We start from the raw sequence: 27,382 nt of genomic DNA, 5'->3' as shown, positions 1-27,382 counted from the left end.
ATGTGTTAAATGAAATGTATAAGTGGTCACACATACCTTTAATGCATTCTTATAGGACCTATGTAATTTGTCTTATGGAATGTATAAGGCTGATGTTTTGGCAAAAATGTATAAGTGAAACACATGAATAAAATAATTGATTTTCGTTTCGTGTAGGCCTTTTTAATGCACCACCAACGTAGAGAGCACCATGCCACTTCGAGAAGAAACGTCAACCAAACCGTTTGTTTACATCAGAATAAGTATTTTCCCCAACAGAAATTACAGCATTTTTCATTCAAAATCTTGCCAATTTCCATCGGTAATTGTCTTATTGTACGATTTTCCACTAATCTGAACTGATTTGCACCTTAACACAAGAAATCCATCATGTGCTGAGCACTGTGGAGTCAGATCCGAGTTGTACGAATCCCTTCGGGGTCGAGGTGGACAACCTAATGTTCCAGTTCGGGATATTTTGGCTAGACGCGATCTGGAGTTTATGCAACTCATATGTTTTCTTCTCGTCTATTTTTTCTAAATACGACACACATGCAGAAATCCCATCAATTATTGTGCTTTTCCCCGAAAATTCCAAGTAATTATTAGACTGAACAAAATACATCCAAATGAGTCGTTCCCCCTGTAAATACCGATTAATAGCGATTTTTTAAAACCATTAATACCGATAAGCTTGAAAACAGTCTGACAACGCTGGCTGAACATGTCCTTAAAGTTTTATTTTTCGATTATGCGCCCCTCGCTCTTGCCACTCTTGAGCGGAGCCAGTCTATCGCGCAGCCATGTCTATTATGCTAGTTTTTGACAGTCGAACACAAACAGAAACAACAAGTACAACAATTTTCATTCTCGATTCAGAAAACAGACGAAGAAGTCGGTGTTGACGGTGGAAAAATCGATTTCATTCAGAAAATTCCGGTTGTGCCGATCGAAATTGGGTGTTATTTGTAATATTTTCCCGTACTTGTGCAGCTATCGAGTGTTTTTGCGTGTTGGGAAAATAAATTGGATACTAACTGGATCATCTTCCGTTCTCTACTATTCTTGGTTGGCATTCTTCGGACTATGCCACCAATCGCCTGATTCATCAAAGCTCAGGTAGGTGTACCAGATCATCAATCATATTGACATACATGTTTCTACTGTTGCTTATCTGTAAATTCTTGCGAACAGTTTTATCTAATCGCAAAAAAAAACCATTTAAACTCTAAAATTTAAATGCTGCTGTGCATCGTCATCATGCCAATTTCAGAGTGACGTCCTTGAATGTCTTGATGACAACCTTTGACCCACTTTTTGCCCGTTGCTTGTTTTGAAGGCTTTAACTGGTTGGCTTTGCTAAAACCGCTTGTGTGGTGTGGGGTGCCAAACGGTGCGACTTACTTCAAGGTCATTGGAATCGCTTCTAGCCGCTTGATTGTATAAATCTATCAAGATAGCCTGTTTTAAATTGAAAAATTATTCTTGAAATTCATATCTAACGAAGAAAAGACTTGACGTGTAGAGTATTAAATTAAATTGAATTTTTGCCTGTTCGAAAGACTCCGAAATAAAGGTAGAAAAAATCGCCGAGGACAGAGATGAATTTCAAAAGTTGTTTTTCTTGACGCATAATACCGTTCACGTTCACCGCTCATTCTAGAGCAAACTTCACATGGTTTGTAACATCATTTTGCATAAACATATTGAGCATATTTTTTCACTAGCTTGGTCAGAGATTCTATGCCTCAGCGTCGACGTGAGGGTTTACTATGTTCTTGGAAAATTATTAATCCTTTTTCAAACATATTTTTGGAAGACATATTCAATTTCAGGCATTCTCTTTAGGAAACTCACTCCACGTTTCTGTTTAAGGGGGGAAATACAAGTAGTCAAAAACTCGACGATTTTAGGATTTTTTTTGTGAGCAAATGAAGCAACGCAAACGTTTGGGGTTTTTTGCATTAAATTGCTTAAATCTTTCTCTACATTTGAGATTTTTTTCATTGGTGTGTGACCCCTGTGGCTCCTTGGGGTCACATCGGAAGGAGGTCGCCTACGGTGGGGATTGGTAATTGGCGGGCGTTCTAGAGACCTTAAAAATTGAACAAAACTTACTTTTATCAATTCGACCTTATTCAGAAAAGATTTTTGTTCTATGTAAACTCGGAGACGAGCCAACCAACGGCTGAAAGTCTCCTAAATAAAGATATAAAAAAAAAAAAATTATGTAAACATTTAAAACCAAAAAAAAAAACATGTTAAAAATTTTGAAAAAAAAATCTGAAAAAAAAGTTGATTTTTCACTGTTTTTTTTTTCTCTTTTAGGCAGACCTGAAAATTATTTATTGTTATTTTTATGATATCAGTGGTAGAGTAAAAATTTATTTCCTTTAAGATGCGCCAGGTTTCAAGTCATTTGAATGAGAACTTTTTGACTTATCTTTCCCGCCAATTTGGAAAACACCGTTTCGAGAAAAACGCGTTTAAAGTTTTGGGTTGTGTAAAAACATGATTTCTGGAACTTACGGTTAATCGGCGATACCGGGGCCATAGATCACCCCTTCTTCGTGCTCGTAGCATTTTTTAAAATAAAATATAAAAAATCGATAAAAAAAAATTTACTTGTATTTCCCCCCTTAAATTCTGAATCATTCTTACAAAAGCGCCTGATGTTTTCTCCATAAATCTCTTCAATATTACCTCGGAATATTTGCATGAAATATCTTGCAATTCTCCTCAGATTTATCCTGTAAACTCCCTAGTAGCTCACTTCAGGATTCCTTAAGTATTCTTTTAAAAATCATTTCGAGTTCCCTTCAAAGTTCCTTCGAATTCTTCTCAACAGTTTCGTGAACTGACCGATGTTAGAACCCTCCAGCTATTTGTTACAACAATGGAAGCAATGGAAGAAATCGCACTCGTTAGTTCGCGCTAAGCCTGGCTTCCTGAATTTTCTCAAAAATCTGTTATTCTTAGAAATCTCCTGAAATGATCCTTACTGAATTCCCGTCAGTATTTTGAGTCAGGATTCTTTGCAATTCTACCCATAACTACTACTCCTCAGAATTTAAAAATAAAACTCCCCTGGGAAGGCTGTTCGAAATTTTATATTTATCTTAAAATTGCCTTGAAATTCGTATCACAATTCTTTTGGCATTCCTGTCAGAATCCTTGTGGGGTTGTTTTGAGAATATACTAGACATTTTTATCAGAATTCCCTTGAAATTTTCTTGGAATTATTCTCAGAGTATGTCTGCTATGTCTGGTGTACAAATGCAATTGTCCCTTACTACAGGTAACCCTGGGGGTATCTTGGTGGTTCCATAGGCGGCCAATGTGATCAATGATCGATTCCAAGTATATAGAAAGCCTATTCATGAACATACAGGTAGAAAAGCTGTCGAATGGCATATTTTGATGAATAAACAATCTGACAGCGTTCAGATCCTTCCATCAGACCCGACTCTAGGGATATTACCATATCTCGGTTGTTTTTGGACCGGTTCTAGTTCTTGTAGTTGGTTCTAATTTCTATGTATTTACTAAAGCTATAGATTTTTAACCGGCATCCTAAAAAAATCCCATCACAAATATAGCAGTTTCGACAATACCTCGGGTTTCAGAAAAAAGACCTTTGATTTAAAGAGTTTCAGGCGAGGAAAACAGTGAGATACTGGACTTGATTCATTTTTCGATAATTTTATTCTATTCTATTTTTGATTTGGAGAAATAATTTTTCGTTGATAATTGCCTCGAAAAGCTTAGGAATGCAAGAGATAATGGCTATACCACGATAATTACGTACGTCAGATTTTCGACCAGATTTAAAGATAGGTACTAGAAATGAGCTTTTCCAAATTTTAGGGAAGGTTCCGGATTCCAGGGACATATTAAAAAGCCAAAACAATGGAGCAGTGAGTTCCATTGCTAGACATTTAATAAATACTGGTGGAAATCCGTCAGGTCCAGGACCTTTTGAGGCATCTAAATTTTTAAAGCCTGTGTTTCAATGTTTATCAACATGCAACGGGACTCATAAGAAGGAAGGGGAAAAGAGGTCCAGCCTAGTTTCCTAAGCGCAAATAACAAAAACTGTTTTTGAACTGATTCTATACGATTTATATAAGTTTCATGATATGGAGCCCAAACCACACTGCAATATTCGAGAATTGATCTCACGTAAGCTATATAAAGTGTTTTGATGGTATATGGGTCTTTAAAATGATAACTAAATCTTTTTATGAATCCCAACATATTATTTGCTTTGTGAATTGTGGTATTCACATGATCTACAAATGTCAACTTCGAGTCAAGAATTACTCCTAAGTCCCTAATTTTATCGCACCTTACAACCAGCTAGTTTCCTAAAGTACATGTAAAATCTAGAGTAGTGTGTTTTCTGGAATAAGATATAATATTGCATTTTTTAACATTAATGTCCAACAGACTTTTAACGCACCAATTGTAGAAAACATCAATTTCATTTTGAAAATGTAGCAAATCAGAACTGTCAAAGATTTCCATGTACAGTTTCATATCGTCAGCATATATGAGCACATTCAAACGATTTAACACAAACTTCACGTCATCCACAAATAAAATAAATAATAAAGGACCTAAATGAGATCCCTGTGGAACTCCCGCGGTAACATTAACTGCCGAAGATATTTTTCCTTTAAAGCGGACCATCTGTGTTCTTTCTGTCAAGTATGATCCAATCCATTTTAAAAGTGTTCTTGTCATATCTAAACGTTTTAATTTAAAAAGAAGTAAGGGAATGTCTACTCTGTCAAAGGCCTTACTAAAATCAGTGTATAAGGTTTCAACCGTATTACCTCTATCCATTGCTTCAATATAAAAGTTTTCAAATTCCAAAAGATTAGTAGACGTTGACCGACCTTTAAAAAAACCATGTTGATTATTTGAAATGCGATGCTTAAACTGGTTAATTATTTTTTGGTTAACAATTGCTTCAAACATTTTAGGAATGCATGACATAATTGCAATACCTCTATAGTTTTTAATGTCAGACCGTTTGCCAGATTTAAATATTGGGACTAAAAATGATTTCGTCCAAATTTTTGGAAAATCACCTGTTTTGAGAGATAAATTGTAAAGCCAAAAACAATGGTGTAACAAAACTAGTTTCTAATTTTTTCAATAAAAATGGAGGTATTTCATCAGAACCAGGTCCTTTGCCAGCATCGAGACTTTCAAGAGTCATACAAATTTCTTGAACAGTGATATTATTAATTGATACGTCATTTTCCCCTTCAGGTAGGTAAGAAAAATAGTTCAAATCGAGAGCATTACTGGATTTCTTATATATGTTTTGGAAAAAGCGAGCAAATTGGTTACAAATATCCTCACTATCAGTGCTATCAAACTCTTCAAACTGCATGCGTGATGGGAATGTACATGACTTCATTTTTTCGTTCGCGAAGTTAAAGAACGTTTTGGGATCAGATTTTATATTGTTCTCTACGTTTGAATTGTAATTCTCATATGCTGACGATATTTCTGCCTCAAGTTCTCTGCAAATTACAACGTATTTTTCTAAATTTTGTGACGTTTTAAACTTTTTATACGACTTGTGTGCTTTTTGCTTCCTGTTTTTAATATTTCTGATTTCTTGTGTATACCACACAGGATATTTGGTGCTGTTCATTATTCTCTGTAGTCTTTTAAGAACGAATACTTCAATGATATTGAATAAGGTAGTATAAAATATGTCAACAGCCTTGTCCATGTCGTTTTCATCTTTTAAAATTTTTTGCCAATTTATGTTATTCAGTCTGCTGTGAAATTCAGGAACATTTGCATTTTTAAAATCATAAACTAATTCGAAATCAACAACGCTTGGGCGTGACCAATGTGAGTATGTGAACACTGAGTATTCAATAGCCGTATGAAATTTTTTATTCTTCCATAATGGAACTGCTGCTTCTACAATGCACAATTCTTCTGTACAATTAGTAAACATAAAACGCAAATAGGAATTGAGCTGGTTACGAACATGGTTAATTTGATGAAGTCCTAAAGTGGCTGCTTTTATCAAAGATGAAATGCAAAGTATCGTTTTCACCTACAGTTGGTAACAGCAGAGAATCATTATCACTATCTTGAATCATTATCACTATCTTGAATAAAATTAACAGTATTCTGGCTAAAATCTACATAAATATGAATTTTGGTTCTTGAATTTTCAGTTCTGCAATAGTGAAAAACTTTTCGTAAGCTGGTTTTTTGAAAAAGTGTGGAGGAAAGTAGACAGAAGCGAAAAGATGTTCTTCACCATTTATTAAAATTTTAACCCACACATCTTCAAATTCTTTATGTTTTTCACTAGCAGCAATTTGTTCAGCTTGAAATGTAGCATTCACAGCAATAAGTTCACCACCACCTGATTTTTTACCTGATAATGATAAATCGCGGTCACATCGAAACACACTGAATTTACTACCAAAGACCTCTTCGCTATTAATACTTTCAGACCAACTAGTTTCTGTTCCAATTATTATATCATATGTGCAGCCGCTTATTATATTTTGAATTTCATTTAATTGTACGCACTACGCATACGGTTAAAATTTTGGCAATAGACTGTAGTTTCATTTAAAAAAGAGCTACTTGATAAACTAGCGACATGGTCACTTACGTCGTGCTGGTCAGGGGGTGAAGTTGCTGCATACTGCCCGACATCCCTCAAGTTATGTGAGATGCCATGATCCTCGGGCTCAGCTGTGTTGTCATATTCTACCTCAGATGAGTGCGTCAGTTGGGCCGAAAACACGCATTTCTACATGTGCACGGCTGACATGATGTAGAGGAAGAATTCCCCGGAGCCATACCATGTGAATTCGGAAGACCGTGCAGTGCCGTGGAAGTGCAGGGAGTGAGAGGATGGTAAAGAATAAAAGTTATAAATCGGAAAAGAATACCGAAATTGCGAAAAAAAAAATATGATTCGAACATATAGGGGAAATGGATCTAATGTTGGCCTATGGATCTAAGAAAGGGCCCATCGTAAAAAACCCACTGTTTATCAATTTTATCTAGATGAATGCGTCATTAGGAGGGTACTAATGGATATTTTGGTCGCTATTGAAAATTAAGTCGATTGCTGAATTTATGTATGGGCACAAATTAGGGGCATTTAGGCCGACATCGAAATTTCAGTGGTTCCATATTTGAAAAATTAAGATTTTGGACTCTGGGAAATTGTGAAGGCTTTTAAATGATTTAGCAGGTAAAATTTTTCAGGGATTTTGTATGAAAATTTTATTAATTCTAAGTGAATTTTGTGGAGAATTCCATGGGAATTATAGTAAGTACCTATTCTTTAGAAATTCTGAAATATGAACAGAATTCCATGAACTTTGCAAGGGAAACTTCAGATGAATTCCATAGAGATTTTAAAGAGATGTCTCAGAGCACTCCGACAATAATTAGACGTTAAATAAAGGAAAGAAGAAGACACCTACACCCATCTTTCATTGAAATCTGAGAGGGTGCTGCCAAACCCATAGTCAAGTTGGCGTGAAACTCGTCAACTAATTTTTCCGATAATGTTGCATACGTCTTTTCGAAAGGCCTATTAGAAAATAACTTCTCCAGAATATGTATGTTTTTGTGAATCTATTTCTCATGTTTTTCTAGGTCTGTCTTCATCCTCGTTGAATAATCCCATTTCTAAAAGTACATCTGCCTCATTTCAAACCGCACATTCTCTCACAATGGGAAAACACATCCCATCCAGTCACGGCTTTCCTTAAGCTCAGGGCATCTCGATATCACCCGGTACCGATAGTCACCAAGCATCGGATGTTGTAATAATCACTATCGATCGACAACAACTGTATACGTCTGGGTCTGCACTGAGGCATAGCCTTATCCCAGTCCACTCATTAAAGAAGTTTAACAACCCCTAGGAGGTGGTCAAGAATGTTGCTGGTGATACTATTTCTCCTCGGGCTATCAATTACATTGGCTGACCGACACTGCTTGTTGATGCAAACCCGATTTCCTGTCCGATCCCATTGGCATCAACTGTTGCCGATGGACGATAATAATGGGATGCGACAGGTTCATTGTCTTGTCCCCTGCTGGAAACTGCTTGCAAAAAAAAAGACCATCTACTGTTGATGAGTTATGATTCAAAACTATTTCTTTGCCTTCTCTCGAAAAAAAAGCAAACTATTTTCAAATAGGCTTTGTTTTCTTTCTATTTAATCGAGCTATTATCAAGCTTCAGCCGACTAATTAAATTCCTAACTGCAAACACTCCGCCGCAGCGTTGCCCGCTTCAACCGTGCGAAGATCGTTTATCCAGCTAGCCGACCCGCGAGAATATGACATCATTCACGGATTTCTCGTTTTGCAAAATTTAGCACTCTAACCTTTCCGAGCATTTAGCGAGTCAGAGTTGAAACAAGGTAAATACGAAGCCATAGTGTGTTTTTTTTTCTCTGAATCGCTTTTGCACGTAAATTTCGTTCAGTGTGGTCTCACACGCTCTTTCCTCTCTTGTTTGTTGTTTTTTTTTTATTGGAATGTAATAATGATACGACGTGCCATGTTCCACCGGGTTTCTGTACTTCTTCTCTTGAGGAAAGCAAGAATGGATAGCTAAATGTTTTTTTTTATCGAATCTCATACACGCTAACTTGAAAGTACTCATTAATGAGTAAAAAAAGACCCATTTTGAAGAAAAGTGGCTTAACTCATTAATGATTAAACAATTTTACCCATTAATGAGTATCTGTTACCCATTAATGATTAACAATTACTCATTAATGGGTAACAGATACTCATTAATGGGTAAAAAATTTACTCATTTAATGAGTTAAGCCACTTTTCTTCAAAATGGGTCTTTTTCAACCATTAATGGGTACTTTCAAGTTAGCGTGTACATGATCTTCTGATTCGTTATTAGTTATTTGAGTTGCGCTTTTGCGCTGTTCTCAAAAACGCAAGCTGAGCGCGGAAAGGTATCGCGAGTTGTTATTTTCTGATACAAACCACTACCTTGCTAACCGGTTGTGCATGTGGGAACGGTTCTCTCTCACATGTTGGTGCGATATTTTCAAATTTTATCCAGTGTGGTCAGCTTGGTTCATACAATTCTTTGCGAATATCAAGTTCAACAATAATATTCATAGAAATATTAAATTTGTTCCCGTACTTGCTTTTTTTTTTGCTTTTGCTGTAAGTTGCTTTAAGAAAATAATACAGGAATCACCGATTTGCATGATGGGTGGCGTCGTTTACCCATCGCTATTTTTCAATCAATTAATCATTTTGTCGAGCTTCTGCATTCATGTTCCATCAGATATCATTGCTGTTGTTGCGGTGACATCTATCGGAAACTACGCATAATCTGTTCTCCGTTAATTGTTCACAGAGGACACTGCTGTGCAAAACATGCCTGGTACCTCTATATATGCATTTCGATTAATATTCGAAGTCCCTCCTTTTTTACACATTCTGCACACAAAATAGCTCACCCCTCACAGAATTTCCCGCCGATTTTTATGAATGGGATGGGGCAGAAAGTATCTTGCAGAATATGTAAAACAGGAGGGACTTCGAATCATAATCTAAATGCATATATGTAAAGAGGTACCAGACATGTTTTGTAGTGACAGGTACTCTATTTTGTAATCTATGAAAGGGACATCACAAATCTAGTGTCATCAAAATACATGGCATGTTGAGAGGTTGAGCTCGTGAGAGAGAATTTACTCTCACAAATTTGAATTTTTTGGCTCTCTGGGGACTGGTAGTAAAGCAGGTAAAACTGTATGGGAAAAAATCGTTTTTATTTAATTGTAGTTTGATTAACAATAATTTCCGGGAAAAAAACTGAACGGCAAAGTCCCTGACTAATTTCTTCGGGTTGTCGTTCACTTTTTTTTTTCCTGAATATGCGAATTATTCCCACTTCTCTCAAATTCTATATGGAGATTTGTATCACTTCCTACCAGCGGAACAGTTCCATCTCTGTGGAAAATTGCCGAACGATATGATTAATTGAGTCAACAGTCGCTCGCTAGCTGATAGAATAAACGGAGTAACGGGAGTTTGGGACGATGGCTATATTCGATCATCCCTAACGTGTCGAAGAGTCCTTTGTTCAAAGGGTTGAAAGTGGATCGAGACTTCATTCGGGTAATGTCTCGCCTCATGACCAATCACTATTCGTTAAACGCTCACTTGTTCCCTGTTGGGCTGGGAGACAGCAATCTCTGTGAATTTGGACAATGTGTAATTTTCAAGTCTCCGTGGTTTTAAATATTCCGCAAGTTTACATTTTTTTAATATATAAAATTTGATAATATACTTTTTGAGATATTTGAGTTTTTAACACTTTTTGAATGTTTACTCAAAATTACTAAAAACAAGACATTGACTTTGCATTTTAATGCTATGTGAATTGCTAGGTAAACATCGCAGCACACCCTAACAGTCCAGGATCAAATCCCAAATCAGACCCATTAAAAAGGCATGTGTAAGCTCCTGCCCTTTGGCAGCTTTGTTTATATATTTGTTGATTCAATTTAAGAGTCGGTAAAGTAAAAGTCGATAAAGTAGAATATTGTAGAACATTGAACTAGGATGTGCAAAGCTATTGATAAAGGGTGATACGGTCAAAATTTGGTCAAGGGAAAACGCGTGTAAATCGGTGAAATCGTTAATTTAATTTCTTTTTCAAGTTCAATTAGTATAAAATTCAGGAAAAATATTCAGTTAGGCTTCCGCTTTTCCAAATCCGAATTGCCGGGCCTTACGCTTGACCCCTGCCATCAGATTTTGTACAGCCACCTTGTCCACCTTCTTCGCCGCAGAAAGCCAGTTTGCCTTGAACTGCTGCTCGCCCTTAGCAGTTTTTTTGGTCTTCTTTAGGTTCCGCTTGACAATAGTCCAGTATTTCTCAATTGGGCGGAGCTCTGGCGTGTTGGGAGGGTTCTTGTCCTTGGGAACCACCTGCACGTTGTTGGCGGCGTACCACTCCATGGCCTTTTTACCGTAATGGCAAGATGCCAAATCCGGCCAAAACAGTACGGAACAACCGTGTTTCTTCAGGAAAGGCAGCAGACGTTTATTCAAACACTCTTTCACGTAAATTTCTTGGTTGACAGTCCCGGAAGCTATGAAAATGCTGCTTTTCAAGCCACAGGTACAGATGGCTTGCCAAACCAGATATTTCTTTGCGAACTTTGACAGTTTCATGTGCTTGAAAACATCTGCTACCTTTCCCCTTCCTTTTGCCGTATAAAACTCCTGTCCCGGAAGCTGCTTGTAGTCGGCTTTGACGTAGGTTTCGTCGTCCATTACCACGCAGTCAAACTTCGTCAGCATCGTCGTGTACAGCCTCCGGGATCGCGCTTTGGCCGTCGTATTTTGTTTATCATCGCGATTTGGAGTCACTACCTTCTTGTAAGTCGATAGTTCGGCTCGTTTTTTGGCTCGATGCACGGTTGTAGACGATACACCCAGCTTATTTGCGGCATCTCGGAGAGAGAGGTTAGGGTTTCGCTTGAAACTACCGGCAACTCTCTTTGTCGTCTCAGCGGCTTCCGGTTTTCGATTTCCCCCCGATCCAGACTTCCTGGCTGTCGACAAACGTTCCCCAAACACTTTAATTACATTTGTAACGGTTGATTTGGCAACTTTTAGCAATTTTGCCAACTTTGCGTGCGAGTAGCTCGGATTTTCGCGATGCGCGAGCAAAATTTTGATACGCTGCTCTTCTTGCTTGGACGGCATTTTGACAACTGAAGAGTGAATTCCAAAATCAAAATAGGAGCAACATTCTACACACACACACCTTCAAAATGAGGGGTGAAGAGGTTTTTTAAATGCAAAATTGAAAGAAATACGTCAAGTTGATATTTACCAAATTTTGACCGTATCACCCTTTATCACCATGTGAGGCACATAGACTCCAAGTGTGTCAAAATTCGAACCAATAATGTTCAGGCATATGGTTCACAGCATAAGATTCACACATGAAATGGATGTGTTTCACCCTGGGCATTGACATAACCTTGAGGATTGCTTAACTGCCATCAGGTCCCACGGCTTGTCTGTATCTTTACGTTTTGAAAGATGCCAGTTGTGATGTATCGGACCAAAAGTTTGTTAGAATTTAACTGCTAGCCAAAATAAAATAATTGTTTAATTTAGAATTATGAAAGCCCGCACCTTTTCCTTAAGACCATTCATTACATTTTGTGCAATGGTGGAGCCTCCAGCTCGTTCTTAAACACCTTGGACGATTTTCGAACTTTGGCCTTCATTATGGCCTAAAATCTTTCCACCGGACGGACCCGTAAAAAAAAGAACCGTAGAGGTACAATGAAATGTATTGTAACCATACAATAGAGTTTATGGTATTTACAATAAATCGTATTCTCCACAACGATAAAATAACAATAGAATGTATTGTTTCTACAATAGAATCTATGGTAAATGGGGGAATATACAATGGATTAAGGGGGTCGTTATGTATCTTAACCATACGAAAAATCACTTTTTCCCGAACAAACTTGAACCATTTACCATTAATTGTATTGTTGTTCTATTGTTGAAAACTCTTACTATATGGGACGTATTGTACATCTATTGTAATAACAATATGTTAAAAGTTCGTGTACTATATACGCACAATAAGATCGATTGTTGGCAATAGATTTACTTGTAATTGTATTTTATTTTATGGTAATTGTATGGTTATTTTTTTCCGGGGAATCACTGGTGAATTTGGGGGGTTGGCGGTTTTTGGTACAAAAACAACGTTATTGTCTCTGTACCAATCCAACGTCGATCGCGTAATGGCATAATGCCAGGTCCGGCCAAAATAATGTCTCGCCTCCGTGGGACCGCAGGAAGGGCAACAGACGCTTCTGGAGGCACTCGGTGCGGTAAATTTCGCTGATGATGGTACCCATTGTGATGTACGGTTTACTCAGTTTACCGCATTGGCATATGGCCTGCCAGAGTATTTTTTGGCGAATTTGTCCACTTTCTTCTTCCTTATGTCTTCCGGAACATCAAACCGTGATTTGGCAACGTAGAACTCCAGCCCCGGTATCTGCTTTGCGTCTGCCTTGATGTAGGTTTCGTCATCCATCTTTCGTACACACATCGGTTTCGTTAACCACTCTCGATACAGCTTCCTTGCGCGGGATTTGGCCGCCGTGTTTTGTTGATAACGCCGGTTCGGTGCCTTCCGGACCTTGAATACACGAAGCCCAGCTCGTTTCATGGTTTGCTGAACGAACAAGGCGGAACACTTTGCCTTCAGAGCCGCATCGCGAATCGAAAGGTTCGAATTACGCTTGAAAGAATCCAACACCTTCCGAGCCTTCACAGGGTCAGCTGTCTTCGATTTTCTTCCACTTCCAGCCCGCCGCTCGGTCGTCTGGGACTCCTTACACGATTTTACCACCAAAGACACAGTTGTATGGGTAATTCCCAGTTGTCTTCCGGTCCATCTCATGGTCGCAGTCGGATTTTCCATGACAGCGCGCAAAATTCTCCGGCGATTTTCTTCTTGTTTCGATGACATCTCAATAACCACTGAACCGATTGTTATGACATTTTGCACATGTAAACAATTCACTCCAAACTAGTTATACTCAGATTTTCATCAACTTTTACCCACGGATAAAAAAGTTACACACGGATAAAAATGGTGCATTTTTTCGAGTACAAGCCTTAACGCAGGGAAGTCGGCTTACCCTCTTCCATGATTTTTAATGGTGAAACGGCTGGCAATCTACAAGACATTTGCAACCTGTTCTCAGCCAAATTTGCTAGTGTGTTTGAAGACGAGCAACTCTCCGCTAATCTCATTACTTCCGCGGCCAGTAATGTTCCTTTGGTCAACCAAACGCTTAGCGTTGTCGAAGTCACTACAGATACGATTTCTAGAGCAGCATCTTAACCTACACAGATCTTACGGCAGCTTTCGATAAGCTGAACCACGAAATTGCGATCGCTAAGCTTGATAGGCTAGGGATCGGTGGAAATCTTTTGAGATGGTTTCGTTCATACCACACGGAGCGCCAACCGATAGTAACTTTGGGTACTTGTCATTCAGCAAGCTTCTGCGCAAAGTCCGGTGTACCTCAGGGTAGCCATCTGGGACCAATGGTATTTCTCCTTTACTTCGACGACGTTCAGCATGTTATCACAGGGCCACGATTACCGTTTGCAGATGATCTGAAAGTTTTTCTGCGCATCCGCTCACTCGCCGACTGCCGTTCTCTCCAAAATCAGATTGACATCTTTGCTGACTGGTGTAGTCTAAGCCGACTGGTGGTCAACCCAGTTAAGCGATTATTTTCAACTACAAACTTTAGGCACGACTATCGAACGGGTGCATTGCGTGAAAGATTTAGGCGTTTTTCTGGACTCAAAGCTGACATACTTACACCATATATCGTATGTCGTCGACAAAGCGTCCAGAACTCTTGGCTTTGTTTTCAAGATTACTAAGAACTTTACAGACATTTCTGCTTGAAATCGCTCTATTGCTCTCTCGTACGATCTACATTGGAATACTGCTCTGCAGTTGTAAGCTGCGGCTTACCTGCCAGCCTGTAGCTGGCCCGATTTACCCCGGCGGTGCGGCTACGAGCAGAGTACTTTCCCCAAAGACGTTCGGATTTGGATGGATTGATAAGAAAAAGAGGAAGAAATATGCAATTTAAGACGTCTATTGACTAATCTGACGTTCCCTTTCTCCTCACTGATTCTCGGTGAGACACGGTGGGGCCCTTCGACGACGGCGGCGGTGGTTGTTGTTCACGTCGGTTCACGTCGGCTCCAGACACGGTCTGTGCCGAGCGTTTTCTCCTTCAACACTTCTAGCTGCCTACTGTGTTACCTTCTTTCCTTTATTTAACGTCGGTCTCTGTTCCGCAATCTAGTGCCAATCACCGACGGACATCGATTACCATCGATTGACGGCAATCGAATGTGCAGGAAGGCAGCTTCCACACCTGCGTAGGATATCGCACCCATTCAATTCAACAAACATGAGCCGGGACCAACGGCTTTACTTCCCTTCCGAAGGAAGACGTGACCAGAGATTTTTTATGCCTCAGAAAAATCCCACCAACCTCGGCTGGGATTGAACCCAGACCCATCGGGGTGTTAGAAAGCAGTCACGCTTACCACTACACCACCGGCGCCGGCCTGTGTTACCTGACCTATAACGAATATACGTTGTATACGAGTAACCCGAATACAACGTATAGTTCGTCTAATTTTACATTGCAAATGCTATGCAAAATTAGACGAGTCATACGTTCTATTCGGGGCTCTCGTATACAACGTATGTATATTTGTTATAAGTCAGCTAGCACAGTAGCAGCGGTCCTTGGCGTTTAGCGGTGGGGGGATGGGAGGATGAACGAGGCTCCTTTATCGGAACCCCCCGACGACGATGGTGACGAATCACCGAACCAAATACTCGCCGTAGATGGTCCTGGTAGTCAACGCAGTGGACTACCCAGGCGAACACTCCTTCGGTTCGACCTGCTTCTTCTCTCCTTGGCTCTTAACTGCGGTGGCGAGACTGGCTCTACTGGCTGAGCCACCGCAGTAAGGACAGTGGGTGTTCGGGGATCCTTGGTGGTTAGCCGGGAAGCGAAAGATTCCTTTACGCTTAGCTTCCCTTGGCGGCGATCTAACACCCTTCGCTTATGCAGCTCACGAACCACGGCACTTTTCGGGGAAACGACGTCACTTCCACGCGACAATGCTGGGAATTATCCCTCCAGCGGACACAAGCGACGAAAACTATTATAATAAAACAACTGGTTAATATTATCTGCACTTTACTCCAGAAGTTCAAGAAACATATTCTGGTCATCATTTTCTGTATATTTAAGAGACATAGGGTCAATGTCGGCTTCGGCACCCATTGACTGTTTTCGGCAACCAAAATTTAAACGTTAATTTCACTATGTTTTCCCATCAACACACTTCCCTGAATGCATCCAAACGATTCTTTAGTCTTTCAGCTTCAATCTGATTGTATGTGTACGTCTGAGCAGTCCTGTTATGCCAGATTTTTATTCAAATGAAGCATACGTACTCTAAAATGGGGTTGATTTCAAGTTGCCGATAATAGAACAACTGGTTAACACGCAGTTCTAATGGGAAGGTTGCCGAAGAAAAAGAGGCTGCCGACAATAGTCACACTCACCTGAGAAGTTTGGAGCGTTGTAAAAACGCTTTCAAACAGTTTTGAAGAATTCTGTCGATTAGAATGGATAGAGAAGCAAGCAGCAGATGAATGTAAACCAACAGACACGTCATATATGTGCGTGACGCTGAGAAAATGCTAATAGAAGTGCGGACACTGCTTAGATTGACGAGAATACGTAAATTCCCCTACATCAATATTTATATTTTCAATTTTGACACCATGTCACCTGTAGGCTCAATGTCACCCCGTCTTACGGTACTCTAATTCTACGTTTCGGGTTGACTGGGATTCGGTTCCCCTAGGCCCATTTCAAATTATACGTTATTTTAGAAATCGTTTTCAGTAAAGCTTCCGGCACCTTCATGATCAGTTTCGAATCCCAGAACTCTATGTCTGGTTTCAATGTTAAGACTAACTCATATTTGAATCTTCCATGTAATCTCGATTCCGGAACCGACAAGGCCAAATTCGGATCCTAGACCTCAATGTCCATGTTTGACATCATCATTTCGACTAGCTGTGATTGAATCGTTTTGCAGCTGGTCCTGATTCCGGTTCCGGTTCACGGTTGCCTCTGATTCCAGAACGACGAGATCCGGTTATCAACGTCCGGAAACACTACGATCAGCTCTTATCCTAATTCCAGGGAATCCACACTATTCGCAGCAGAATCGATTGCCTCACGTCCAAGTTTCGTTCCAAGGCCTGGATTCTTCAGATACTAAGATCAATCCCAGTTCCGGATAGCTGATGTCCATCTGCAAAAAAATGCCTAACTGGCACCGCTGTAAAAACCGGTAAGCACATGCTTTGCTTCTCACCTGCGTAGGGTAGTGGAACCAATACTTCCAACTCCAAGCTTAGCCAACGATAATGCATAGCAAACATGTGGAAGGCACGCGGAGCGGATGGATAAAGAGAGCAAACTGACCGTATGGCATCATAACAACAACACAAACTCAACCATCCAACAGGTATTGCTCCGCTCACATGAACAGGTTCAGCTCAGCGAGCAAACGCCTCTCCTCGGTGTGTCCGAGTAGCGAAGCTTCCCCATTTCGGTAGTTTACCATCATCCGTCGCGGCGTTCGTTAGCTACATTTTTGGTTCGTTACTGCGCGTCGGTTCCGTTTTGTGTGATCCTGGTTCGTTTCCCTGACGACCCCCCGGTGTAATTAATAAAGCCCTAATTCGCGTCGTATCAACACCAAATTGTTGTTAATTCGTCCCTAGTGGGTAGTTTCGTAGTTTCATTTAGTGCGTGATTCATTGCCAATCGTAGTTGATTAAATTTAGTGGCACCCTGCCAAATGTGAGTCCCCATAGTTAATTATTTCCGTTGGTGCATAAAGAAATGTGCGCCGCAGAGCTGGTTGTTTATTGGATGGCGCATATTTTGTGGCCGGTGCAATCTGCACATTTTGTAATATAATAGCGAGAACGTGGGTGTGTAAACATAGCTGGTGTAATCTACTGTCGGTCATAACGACGAACTAATTTTCTTGGAAGGAAAAGTCCAACGGTGTGAAATGAATGATGACCGTGTCACATTGTGTAACCTAACCTGAGGTCGAGCGCACGCTGAGATTACCAACCACGACGATGCGGACTGTTTTACGGCAAATTAGCATAAGCTTGAGCTTCGGCAGAGATACGGACATTTGGCGCTGTAATTCAGCTGTTGCTTTTGCTGTTCCGGCCGAGTGGCTCCTCTACACCATTTTCGGGGCTAGGTAATGCAAAAGACAGCAAGAAGCCCCACCGACGATGGACGCATTGCAACAACAACAACAACGATTGAGTCAGCAGTTGGTTCCCGCTAGACGCCGGGAAGTGAAAGATGCATGGTGCAACTCAGTGTGGTGTCTCCTATTTAGATGTTTTTTTTTTATTCTTTTCTCGGCGGATATTCAAAAATATCGCAGGTTTGCGATTATCGGCAGTATTATGGCTGGCCTCGAATCGGTATCGATTTAAATGTTCCTGTATAGGGTAGTAATGCTATGTTTGGCACGGTGCCAATATTTGCAAAGAATGCACCGATAACTTCTATTTTTACACCAATCCAAATTTTACTGGCCAAAACGTGCACAGTCTAGAAATTCTTAAAATACATAATTTTCGTATTTATTTTAGTCAGTTGAAATATTCACTTCATTCATGATGATATATAAGAATTACCACACACACTACAATACCACATTCTAATCTTGGCCAGTGGCCAATTTTCATGCAAGATTTTGCTTTGATGCCTGATTTTAATCGCCGTAATTCGTTTGTTCGTGTACAGTCAAGATTTCTGTTGTACATATTCATGCTTGTCAGATTCATGTGTAGAAAAAATATGAATTTTAATAGTCGCATAAAATTGCTCTCGTGTAATTTTGAGCTTTTTAACAAGCTTGTACACACTACTTGCTGATTTGAGCAATATTTCGCATACATTTACACAAATGACCACATAAACGTATGCCAAATCTAGCGCTATCTACGCTACCGATAAAAGTATAACTGTCCCATACTTAGGGGGAGGAGGGGCATAGTGAGCATCCCGGAGTTTGGCTCTGGATCTCTAGCTGCATGAAACAGATCAACTGGTAGTAGGTTCAATATCATTATGATATTGATCCTACGACCAACCATTTTTTTCCGAACGGCCGGAAGTCCAAGCTGGTGCACGGGATGCTCACTATGCCCCTCTTACCCCTACTTTGCTTTTGCTGGTATGACGTCCTCTGATGTACAATGTTGCGCCTCGGTTCGTGGCTGCTTGTCTCCAGTTTCTTGAACGTCCCACACTTGGCCTGATAACTAAAAATGTAGTTTTGTGCTTTCTAGTTCAAATTATTGTTATAAAAGCAGCTGAAGCCGAAGATGCATGTTTACTTTGACGGCTCTATGGATTTATTTTATTTTATTATTTGAAATCTTTGCTCCACAGTGCTTAAATAGTTCTGAACCGGATCCTGATTACAGGACTGGTAGCAGGTCACTTTTTAGTAGCTAGGTCACTATTTTCAAGTCGTTCACTAAAAATAAACTTATTTCATCCAACTATTTCTTGAATTTTAGTCACTAAAGCAGAGATGCCAGTTTTTTCTTCAGTAGTCTGCGAAAAATGTCTGTAATTGGACTGCATAAAATTAGCAGAAGTATTGCGTGTTGCGGTGGGTGGTCATGAATAGGTACGAAAATGGAAATGTCAGTAAAAGTCATGTACGAGCAAAAAAGACCTGCTTTTAACGAATTTAATCTAATTGGAGTTGGAAGTGCATCCATTTACGCCGTATATGTTAAAAGCAATTAAAAAAAGATAAATTACGATTACACGACAAATGAGGTTGACTTAAGGGCGCCGGTGGTGTAGTGGTAAGCGTGATTACCTCTCACCCCAGCAGGCCTGGGTTCAATCCCAGTCGGCGCCGCCGGGATGTTCTGAGGCATAACATCTCTGATCACGCCTTCCTTCGGAAGGGAAGTAAAGCCGTTGGTCCCCGGTTCATGAGTTGATGGGTCGATAGGTAGGGTCCAGGTGTGGGAGCTGCCTTCCTGGCACGTCGGTAGCATTGGTGCTCAGCACGGAAAACAAGGACGAAAAAACAAACCAAAGGAAAAAAATATGAGGTCGACTCAAAGTTGAGATTAGTTTACTCATATTCTTGAAAACGTAGTTAACTCATACACAGAGTGAAACTTTCCGAGCTTTTAAATAAATTTGTTTTCTAATATGAGCAACATCTCGATGTACATATGGAATTAGTACGCGGAAAAAGTTTTCATTTGGGAATGCACATAGTATTTTTCAATTAACAAAACTAATGATATCTATCTGAATTTCACATAACATTCATGTGATCACATGAGTTGTATATGATAAATCACTTAAATTTCATTTGACACATGTGATTTTGTGGTGCAATTCCCAATTATGATATCACATGAAAGATATGTGAAATTGTAATGAATATTTTCAATTAGATATGTGATTTATTCTTTGAGTGTATACTTCTAGAATGAGTAAATTTTTCGTCGACTTTTGTCATATTCGAACAGATTTATGAGGATCAGAAAATTTTACTCAGTCTACAAGTAAACTGCGTAAACTAGAGTTTGAGCAGTGATGGAAAAGTTCGCGAAAACTCACTATGACTCGTGAACTTTTCCCTTGGTGAACTTCGTGAAATATCGCGAACTTTTCCAACACTGAGTTTGAGTAATTTAAACTTAAATTTGTGTCGCTCTTATATGCCATGTTGTGTGGAAATCCGTTAGTTACTTAGTTCTGGTCCTTTTGCACGCCAGCATCAGTGCGGGAACGAGCACATCTTAATGAGAGATTCAACTTTTCACCACCTAAATATGGAGGAATCGACAATCAGAAGAGCAATTTATAAGCTTACCAATACGATTCTAAACACTTTGTGCTCAAAAAGTGTCGATGAATCAGGATCAGGGTTGCTGAAACGATTCAGATAGGAAGGAATATCGAAATAAAGATTATCGAGAAATGGAGAGTACTGTACAATGAAGCCAAGTACGATCAATTGACGCTAAACACTAACACTGTTGTAACGATTTTATAAATACAGTTTTAAAATAAGGTATGTCAAGCTACATATTCATTACATTTTGCAAAATAATTACACACCTGGGGAGAAAATTTTGACTAACTATAACACAATATGCTGATACCAAGGTGTACCGAAAGGCTATGATATCACTTTTTTTTTCTTTGATTTGTTTTCTGTCGATCTCGTTTTCCGTGCTGAGCACCAATGCTACTGACGCCAGGGAGGCAGCTCTCACACCTGGACCCTACCTATCGACCCATCAACTCATGAACCGGGGACCAACGGCTTTACTTCCTTTCCGAAGGAAGGCGTTATCAGAGATGTTATGTCTCAGAACATCCCGGCGGCGCCGACTGGGTTTATGATATCACTTCAAAAACACAATTCCAAGACCCGGACTCATCTCGACGGTAGCGGAAAATGTTTCTGTATGTGTGTATATGTGTATGTATGTATGTATGTTTTTTTTTTGCAAGTAGGAATCCTTCAAAAGGCCATCATGACACCGCTTGACGACCGGGCGCACGGTCGCGGTGACACGGTGTGTGGAATTCTTACCGCACTAAAACCCCCTTGGACGTCTTACCCTTTTTTTCCCCTGAACCACTTGTCATATTACTTCGGAGGGGGCTGTGCATTACGCACCTCACTTCACCTCAGCTAACTGGCGCTTCCACTTCGCTGATCGTCTCTCCAATTTGTGAGCCATTTAGTTCCCAGCGTCGCGTTCTACTCGGCTAACTCCCGGTGGTGGATTCAGCCTACTCTGACGGAGAGTTCTCCCGGCTTCGGCTTTCACTTCGCACTTGTGTGAGCACATTACTACTTTCTAGCTGGTCTTCTCGCCATTTTCGCTGCAGCGCTGACATGATCTGCGTTACAGCTCTGCTGACGGCGTTAAAGGTGTCCTCCTCTCGACACATTTCTTCAACGACATTCTTCGTGCTTAGGGCGAGCATCTCCTCTCGCACAGCATCAAATCTAGGACATTCGAAGACCACGTGATCTGGTGATTCCTCCACATTCCCACACTTCGGACAGAAGGGTGACGTTGTGTGTCCGAACCGATGCAGGTACTTCCTGAAGCAGCCATGACCAGACAAGAACTGCGTCAAGTGGACTTCTACCATCTACTGTTCTCCGCTGCATCCCACTCCTGCTGCCACTTAGCCATCGACACCGTTCTAACCATTTTTGCACTCCTCTGGTTTCTCTCGTCATATACCGTATGCGTGATAATATTTGCACCATCGTACAAATAAGGTTCCCGTTTCACCTGTGCATACAATGCCTTGGTTTTCTGTGCATGCACGTAGCCTATAGCTCATACCATAGTAGGCTGTGTATAAAAGAAAATGATTCACTTAGTTTGACATTTGCACCATGTGGCAGTGGCAGCGTATTCGTGATTTGTCCCACGCGCAAATGTCGCAAAAAGACATTTCAATCGCCGTGGGAGTGTCCTGGTGGACCATCAAAAGGGTTTTAGATCGAGAAAAGAAAGGACAACTATCCGCGAAGGTGGCCACAGGTCGTCCGAGGTCAGCTCGGGTTCCGAGGGTTATCGCTGCTATCAAAAGGAAGATTCGGGTGAATCCAGTGCGTTCAATAAGGAAAATGGCAAAGGAACACGGGATCAGTGACTTTACGGCACGGAAGATTGCGGGGAGAAGTCGAGGGCTCGAAAAAAAAACTCACATAATTACCAACCGCATCCGGGAGCTACGAGTCGAACGATGCAAGAAAATCGTGAACTACCTTAAGCGAAAAAATCCGGATCACCGACGAGAGCATGTTTACCGTCGATCCCGTATCAAATTCCAGAACCGACCGGTATATTAGTTCTCTTCCGGTAAAAGACGTGGCCGACGAGCACAAGAACGTGTATCTGACCAAGCATCCTGCTAGCGTTATGGTGTTTGGATTGGTGACTTCCGGTGTTCATTCCAGAAGGCGACAAGGTCAACACGGAGGTCTACATCGGGATTTTAAGTAAGTACACTGGAGTCGCTTTTTACGCGGGTGATACGTCCCGCGTAAAAAAAAACCGCGTAAAAAAAAAACCGCGTAAATTCCGGAATCCGCGTAAAAAAAAACCGCGTAAATTCCGAAATCCGCGTAAAAAAAAACCAAGTAAAAAAAGACCGTGTAAGAAAAAACCGCGTAAAAAGCGATATACCGCGTAAATTCTGAAATCCGCGTAAAAAAAAAACCAAAATCCGCGTAAAAAAAAACCGCGTAAATTCCGGAATCCGCGTAAAAAAAAACCGCGTAAATTCCGAAATCCGCGTAAAAAAAAACCGCGTAAAAAAAAACCGTGTAAAAAAAAACCGCGTAAAAAGCGACTCCAGTGTATGTTCTTCCGTGGATCAAAGAACAGTACGGTCCGAAGCCAAATGTTGTATTTCAACAAGATGGGGCTCCGTGCCACACCTCGAACCGCACTCAGAAGTGGTTGCAGGAACATCTTCCGTTCTGGGCGAAGGATATGTGGCCGCCATCCAGCCCCGATCTTAATCCGCTGGATTACTCAATATGGCGCGTCATGAAGGCCAAGGCCTGTTCTAAACGCCACCCGAGTACAGCAAGCCTCAGACAAACATTGACCCGTACCTGGAGAGAAATGGATTCAGACTACATTTAAAACCTGACGTGCATTCCGGAAGCGTGTGGAGGCCGTAATTGCAGCAAGTGGAAACTCGATCGATGATTGACATAGTTTAAGACTCTGAGAAACATCCCCCCTTTGCATAAATAAAAAAAACTCGAAAACGAAATTTTTGAGAATTTTTTTTTAATTTTGAAATTGCTCAATGGTGCAAACATTATCACGCATACGGTAGCACTCGTAGCCGTCCGCCAAGGTGATGCCGATTGGGATCATACCGGCGATAACGCATACTGCCTCCATCGAAATGGTTCTGTACGCACTCACGACTGGCATGGCCATGAGCCGGAACGCACGTCCTGCTCAATTTCCTTTGGTTCTGCTTCGTTTTCAGCGCTTCAATCCCGGCTGGACCTCCGCATCGTAGTGTCGATGAGGACACACTAGCAAGAAGACGCCTCTTGCTGCTGCTTTGACCAGAATTGTTCGGCATGATTCTGGCTATTGCGTTGATGACTTTCGTCGCCTTCTCGCAAGCATATTAGACGTGGCTGTTAAAGTTTAGCCGGTCGTCGATCATCACTCCCAGATACTTTAGCACGCGCTTCGAAACAATGGTGTGCTCTCCAACGGAGATTTCTGCCCGCTGCACTGCTTTACAGTTACTGACCAACATCAGTTCTGTTTTGTGTAAGTTCGTATGAGTGTTGTAACTCACTCAATTTTCACAGAGATGCCTGGAGCAATTTGAGTGGAACAAGTTCCAAAAGATGTGTTTCAGATCCCCATAGATCGCTATTGATTTTCTTCCCGATCGAAATTATGGTTCCGAAGATATGAACACAAATGTGAATTCCACATTCCACTGGGGAATTCGCAAAAGATTGATATATCAAAAACTCATCATGCAACACCTCAAATCACATTAGAATGTTACTATAAGATCAATGGTTGACATATTCAGACCCAATGATCACAATGGCCTCTTTCAGATGTACCGGGTACCCCCGGGAAGTGGACAATTGAAATGCATCGTGTGATACCTCAAATCACATGGAACTCAACATAATGATTAGTGCAAGTATTTATATTCCCCCTTATTCTGCGAGTCACGTGACTCTCTCTCACCGGTGAGGTGACAATTGTCACCTCGTGTGAGGTGACTCTCCATGCAAATCAAATGGAGAGTCACCTCACACGAGGTGACTATTGTCACCTCACCGGTGAGAGAGAGTCACGTGACTCGCAGAATAGGGGGGATTGATTTTCCAGAAAACCTAATTGAAATTTATTTATGTAAGAGAAAAAGTGCGTAACGGCTGAAATCGAGGAAGGACCGGTGAATCGACTAGGATCATCGACGGATTGGTTCTGACCAGCGGTTTTGGATGAAGCATCGGAACGATTTGGACCAGCAGTGCCTACACAAATATAATACTGAGACTTAGAAATGAAACAAGAAGTTGAAAAGTTTGTTATGGGGTTTCCTCTTCGGTACCCCTTTGATTTTTCTCGATTTTTTCCACATTTTTACGACTCTTATTCAGGTACCTACAAAACGGCAAACAATGGAAAATTATTGTTACACTAGCACTGCCTGTTGAGTTTTTTATGAGCTGAACTCTTTACCATAAAGTTGTTCATCTGAACTTTTTGTTCATTGCCTTCTAATCTTTTTCCATATTGAGCTGCGAAACAGTTCGATAACTATTCTTATAGAAAATTTTCTCAGTTACAACTTTGCTCAAGATCGTTTCTATGTAAAACGAGACAGGAAAAAGTTATTAATTATTGAAGAGATTGGTAAACTTATGACAATATCAAACAGCTGCTCTGCAGGCAACACTGTTTTTTGCAGTGTGACATAGTAGCCATGATTTTTGTGTCCTATTCAACGCCTCAGAAACACCAATGTTGCCTGCTGAGCAGTTGATTGAGCATGATCATAAGACATCAGTGCATTGAACCATTAATAACTTTCGATCCTTGCAATTAATCAAAAAGTTGTCTTGAGCAAAGTTGTAGCTGGGAAAATTTCCTACAAGTAAAGTTGAAAGCTTTTGAAGCAGACCGATATGGTGAATTATTAGATAGACATGAACAAAAATCTTAGTTTTACCATAGTAATTCCCATACAAACTTCAAATGGTTTGTGCCATCTCAGTTTCTCACCAAATGGGTTCAAATTTTGAGAGGTTAGTCAGGATCCGATTTGGAATCGTTTAAGTATTGTGGAGCGAAAATTTCAAATTTTGCATCACTCTAGTGTCCAGTTTCGTTGTTTATTAGGCGATCGATGAGTACTTACAGTATGTAAAAAAGTATATCCACTTGTGTAATTCTTTGCAGTTATGGTAAGATCAAATAGCGACCCCTGCTGCAAACACAGTCTACCATCTTTCCGGGTCATATCTTGCCGTTTCCGGTTACTACTTTCTGCGCGCACGGGTCACACTTCTTGCCGGTTCAGATACCCCCGTCGTCAGCCGTCTCGTTTTGTGCGTTACACGGTCGAGAGGATTCGGACGGCCTACCTGATGACCCATACCTACTGGCTGTATCGGCGTGGCGCGGCGAAGCGTATATTCGACTCTTTATTTGTTTTGCTGCCCCATCACTCCAATACTCTGTTGCTGTTTATACTCGAATCATCCAACCCGTCCGTCGCGGTGATATAACCGTAAATTCAAAATATTGTTTGTACGCGGATCCGCTGCTGCTGCTGCTGCTGCTACTTCTGTCTTCTACTATTCAAATTTTCCACTATCCCATAAGTGTATCTCTCTCTGTGTCTCTGTATCTATACATACATATATCTGGCCGGTTCGGTGGCAACCGGTTCAGTACAAACTGTGCCACAAGTCAATAAGTGCAAATACAAACCCAGACCCATCCCTGTTTTGTTCCAAATATAAACACTTCAGGGCACATACTGATCGAAGAGGCGAATTTTGTGCGAAAATCGCGATTCTACAATTTTATGATTTTTTGACTAAATGGATCAGAAATTGTCTATGACGAGCAATATGTCTGCACATCGATGGTAATATTTCAAACATTTTCTTTACTAAATTTACTCTACTTGACTATGGGAAACACACCCACCCCAACAAAAATTCAACGGAACCTGTTCCTATCGGACCATAAATTAACGTCGTACATAATTGCTTCACTTTTGATTTCTAGAGCCCGATTGGTAATTTTCACTTTCCTTCTCCCAGTTTCATCGCCTATTTTCACTTCTCTCCCTTTATCTCGCTCGTTTCAGATTAAACTTCAATGCCATACATTCTGATACGTGGTAACCTAGCTTCCTACAGCCACAAGTACCCCTTTCGAGTGCTGGTCTCGGGATTGAAAGGTAAGTGAGAAAACCGCCGCTTGAAGAGTGAAAATCTGACGTCATTCTGAAGCATGGGAAATGTAGGTATATTGATGTTTGGATGTTGAGCCTTCAATTGTTGAGTGATTCTTCAAAACACTCTATGAGTCACTCGTCGGTTCAGGCCATCGATTTCCCTTCTTTCTAATTACGGCGATGCCATTAGAGTGATCGTCATACTTTATGTTTATGTTACAAGAATTAAACCGTACCTGTGCTAGGCAAACTGTGTAAAGTTCACTCATATCGTCTTAGTTTGGAAGAAGGAAAATCGATAAAGGAAGTTTCTTCTTGGTTCGGAACAAGACATTGGAACGATTTATAGCATCCTTACAAAATGTGTCATTTCTAACGGTAGTCCAGATGTATCTGACATTCTCGTTTGTCCTTTTCAGCATCCGATCTCGAGCAGCTGAATCGATTCCCCTGCGGTGGATACAGTGATGAGTCTACGATTGTCTATCTGCAGCATCCGTGCGTGATATTGACTGCACTAGAGGTAAGTTCTGCGGACAAGTTTCCGGCACCTCTGGTACGAGTTTAGTACTCAGAGTCTACATTCGGGAATGACTTGCTTGCACACAGTTGTTGTCCGATGGGAAGCATCATACCGT

The 27,382-nt window shown here is 40.7% G+C and overlaps 1 protein-coding gene across 1 annotated transcript in view; it reads left to right on the top strand.

Moving 5' to 3' along the window:
• Positions 1 to 870: 870 nt before the first annotated feature.
• LOC135697970 (uncharacterized) overlaps positions 871 to 27,382 on the top strand; it is a 38,338-nt gene continuing 11,826 nt past the window's right edge. The window contains exons 1-3 of the mRNA XM_065217852.1: positions 871 to 1,098; positions 26,655 to 26,747; positions 27,164 to 27,267. Coding sequence (XP_065073924.1) covers positions 26,666 to 26,747; positions 27,164 to 27,267 — 186 coding nt within the window. The 5' untranslated portion in view covers positions 871 to 1,098; positions 26,655 to 26,665. The remainder of the gene's footprint in view (positions 1,099 to 26,654; positions 26,748 to 27,163; positions 27,268 to 27,382) is intronic.

This window comes from Ochlerotatus camptorhynchus, unplaced genomic scaffold, assembly GCF_037179485.1.
Source record: "Ochlerotatus camptorhynchus isolate MF236.1 unplaced genomic scaffold, CSIRO-AGI_Acam_v1.1 ptg000080l, whole genome shotgun sequence".
In the NCBI taxonomy this organism is placed as follows: domain Eukaryota; kingdom Metazoa; phylum Arthropoda; class Insecta; order Diptera; family Culicidae; genus Ochlerotatus; species Ochlerotatus camptorhynchus.
Note: the sequence above shows the minus strand (reverse complement) of the source record. Positions and strands in the feature narration are given on the sequence as shown.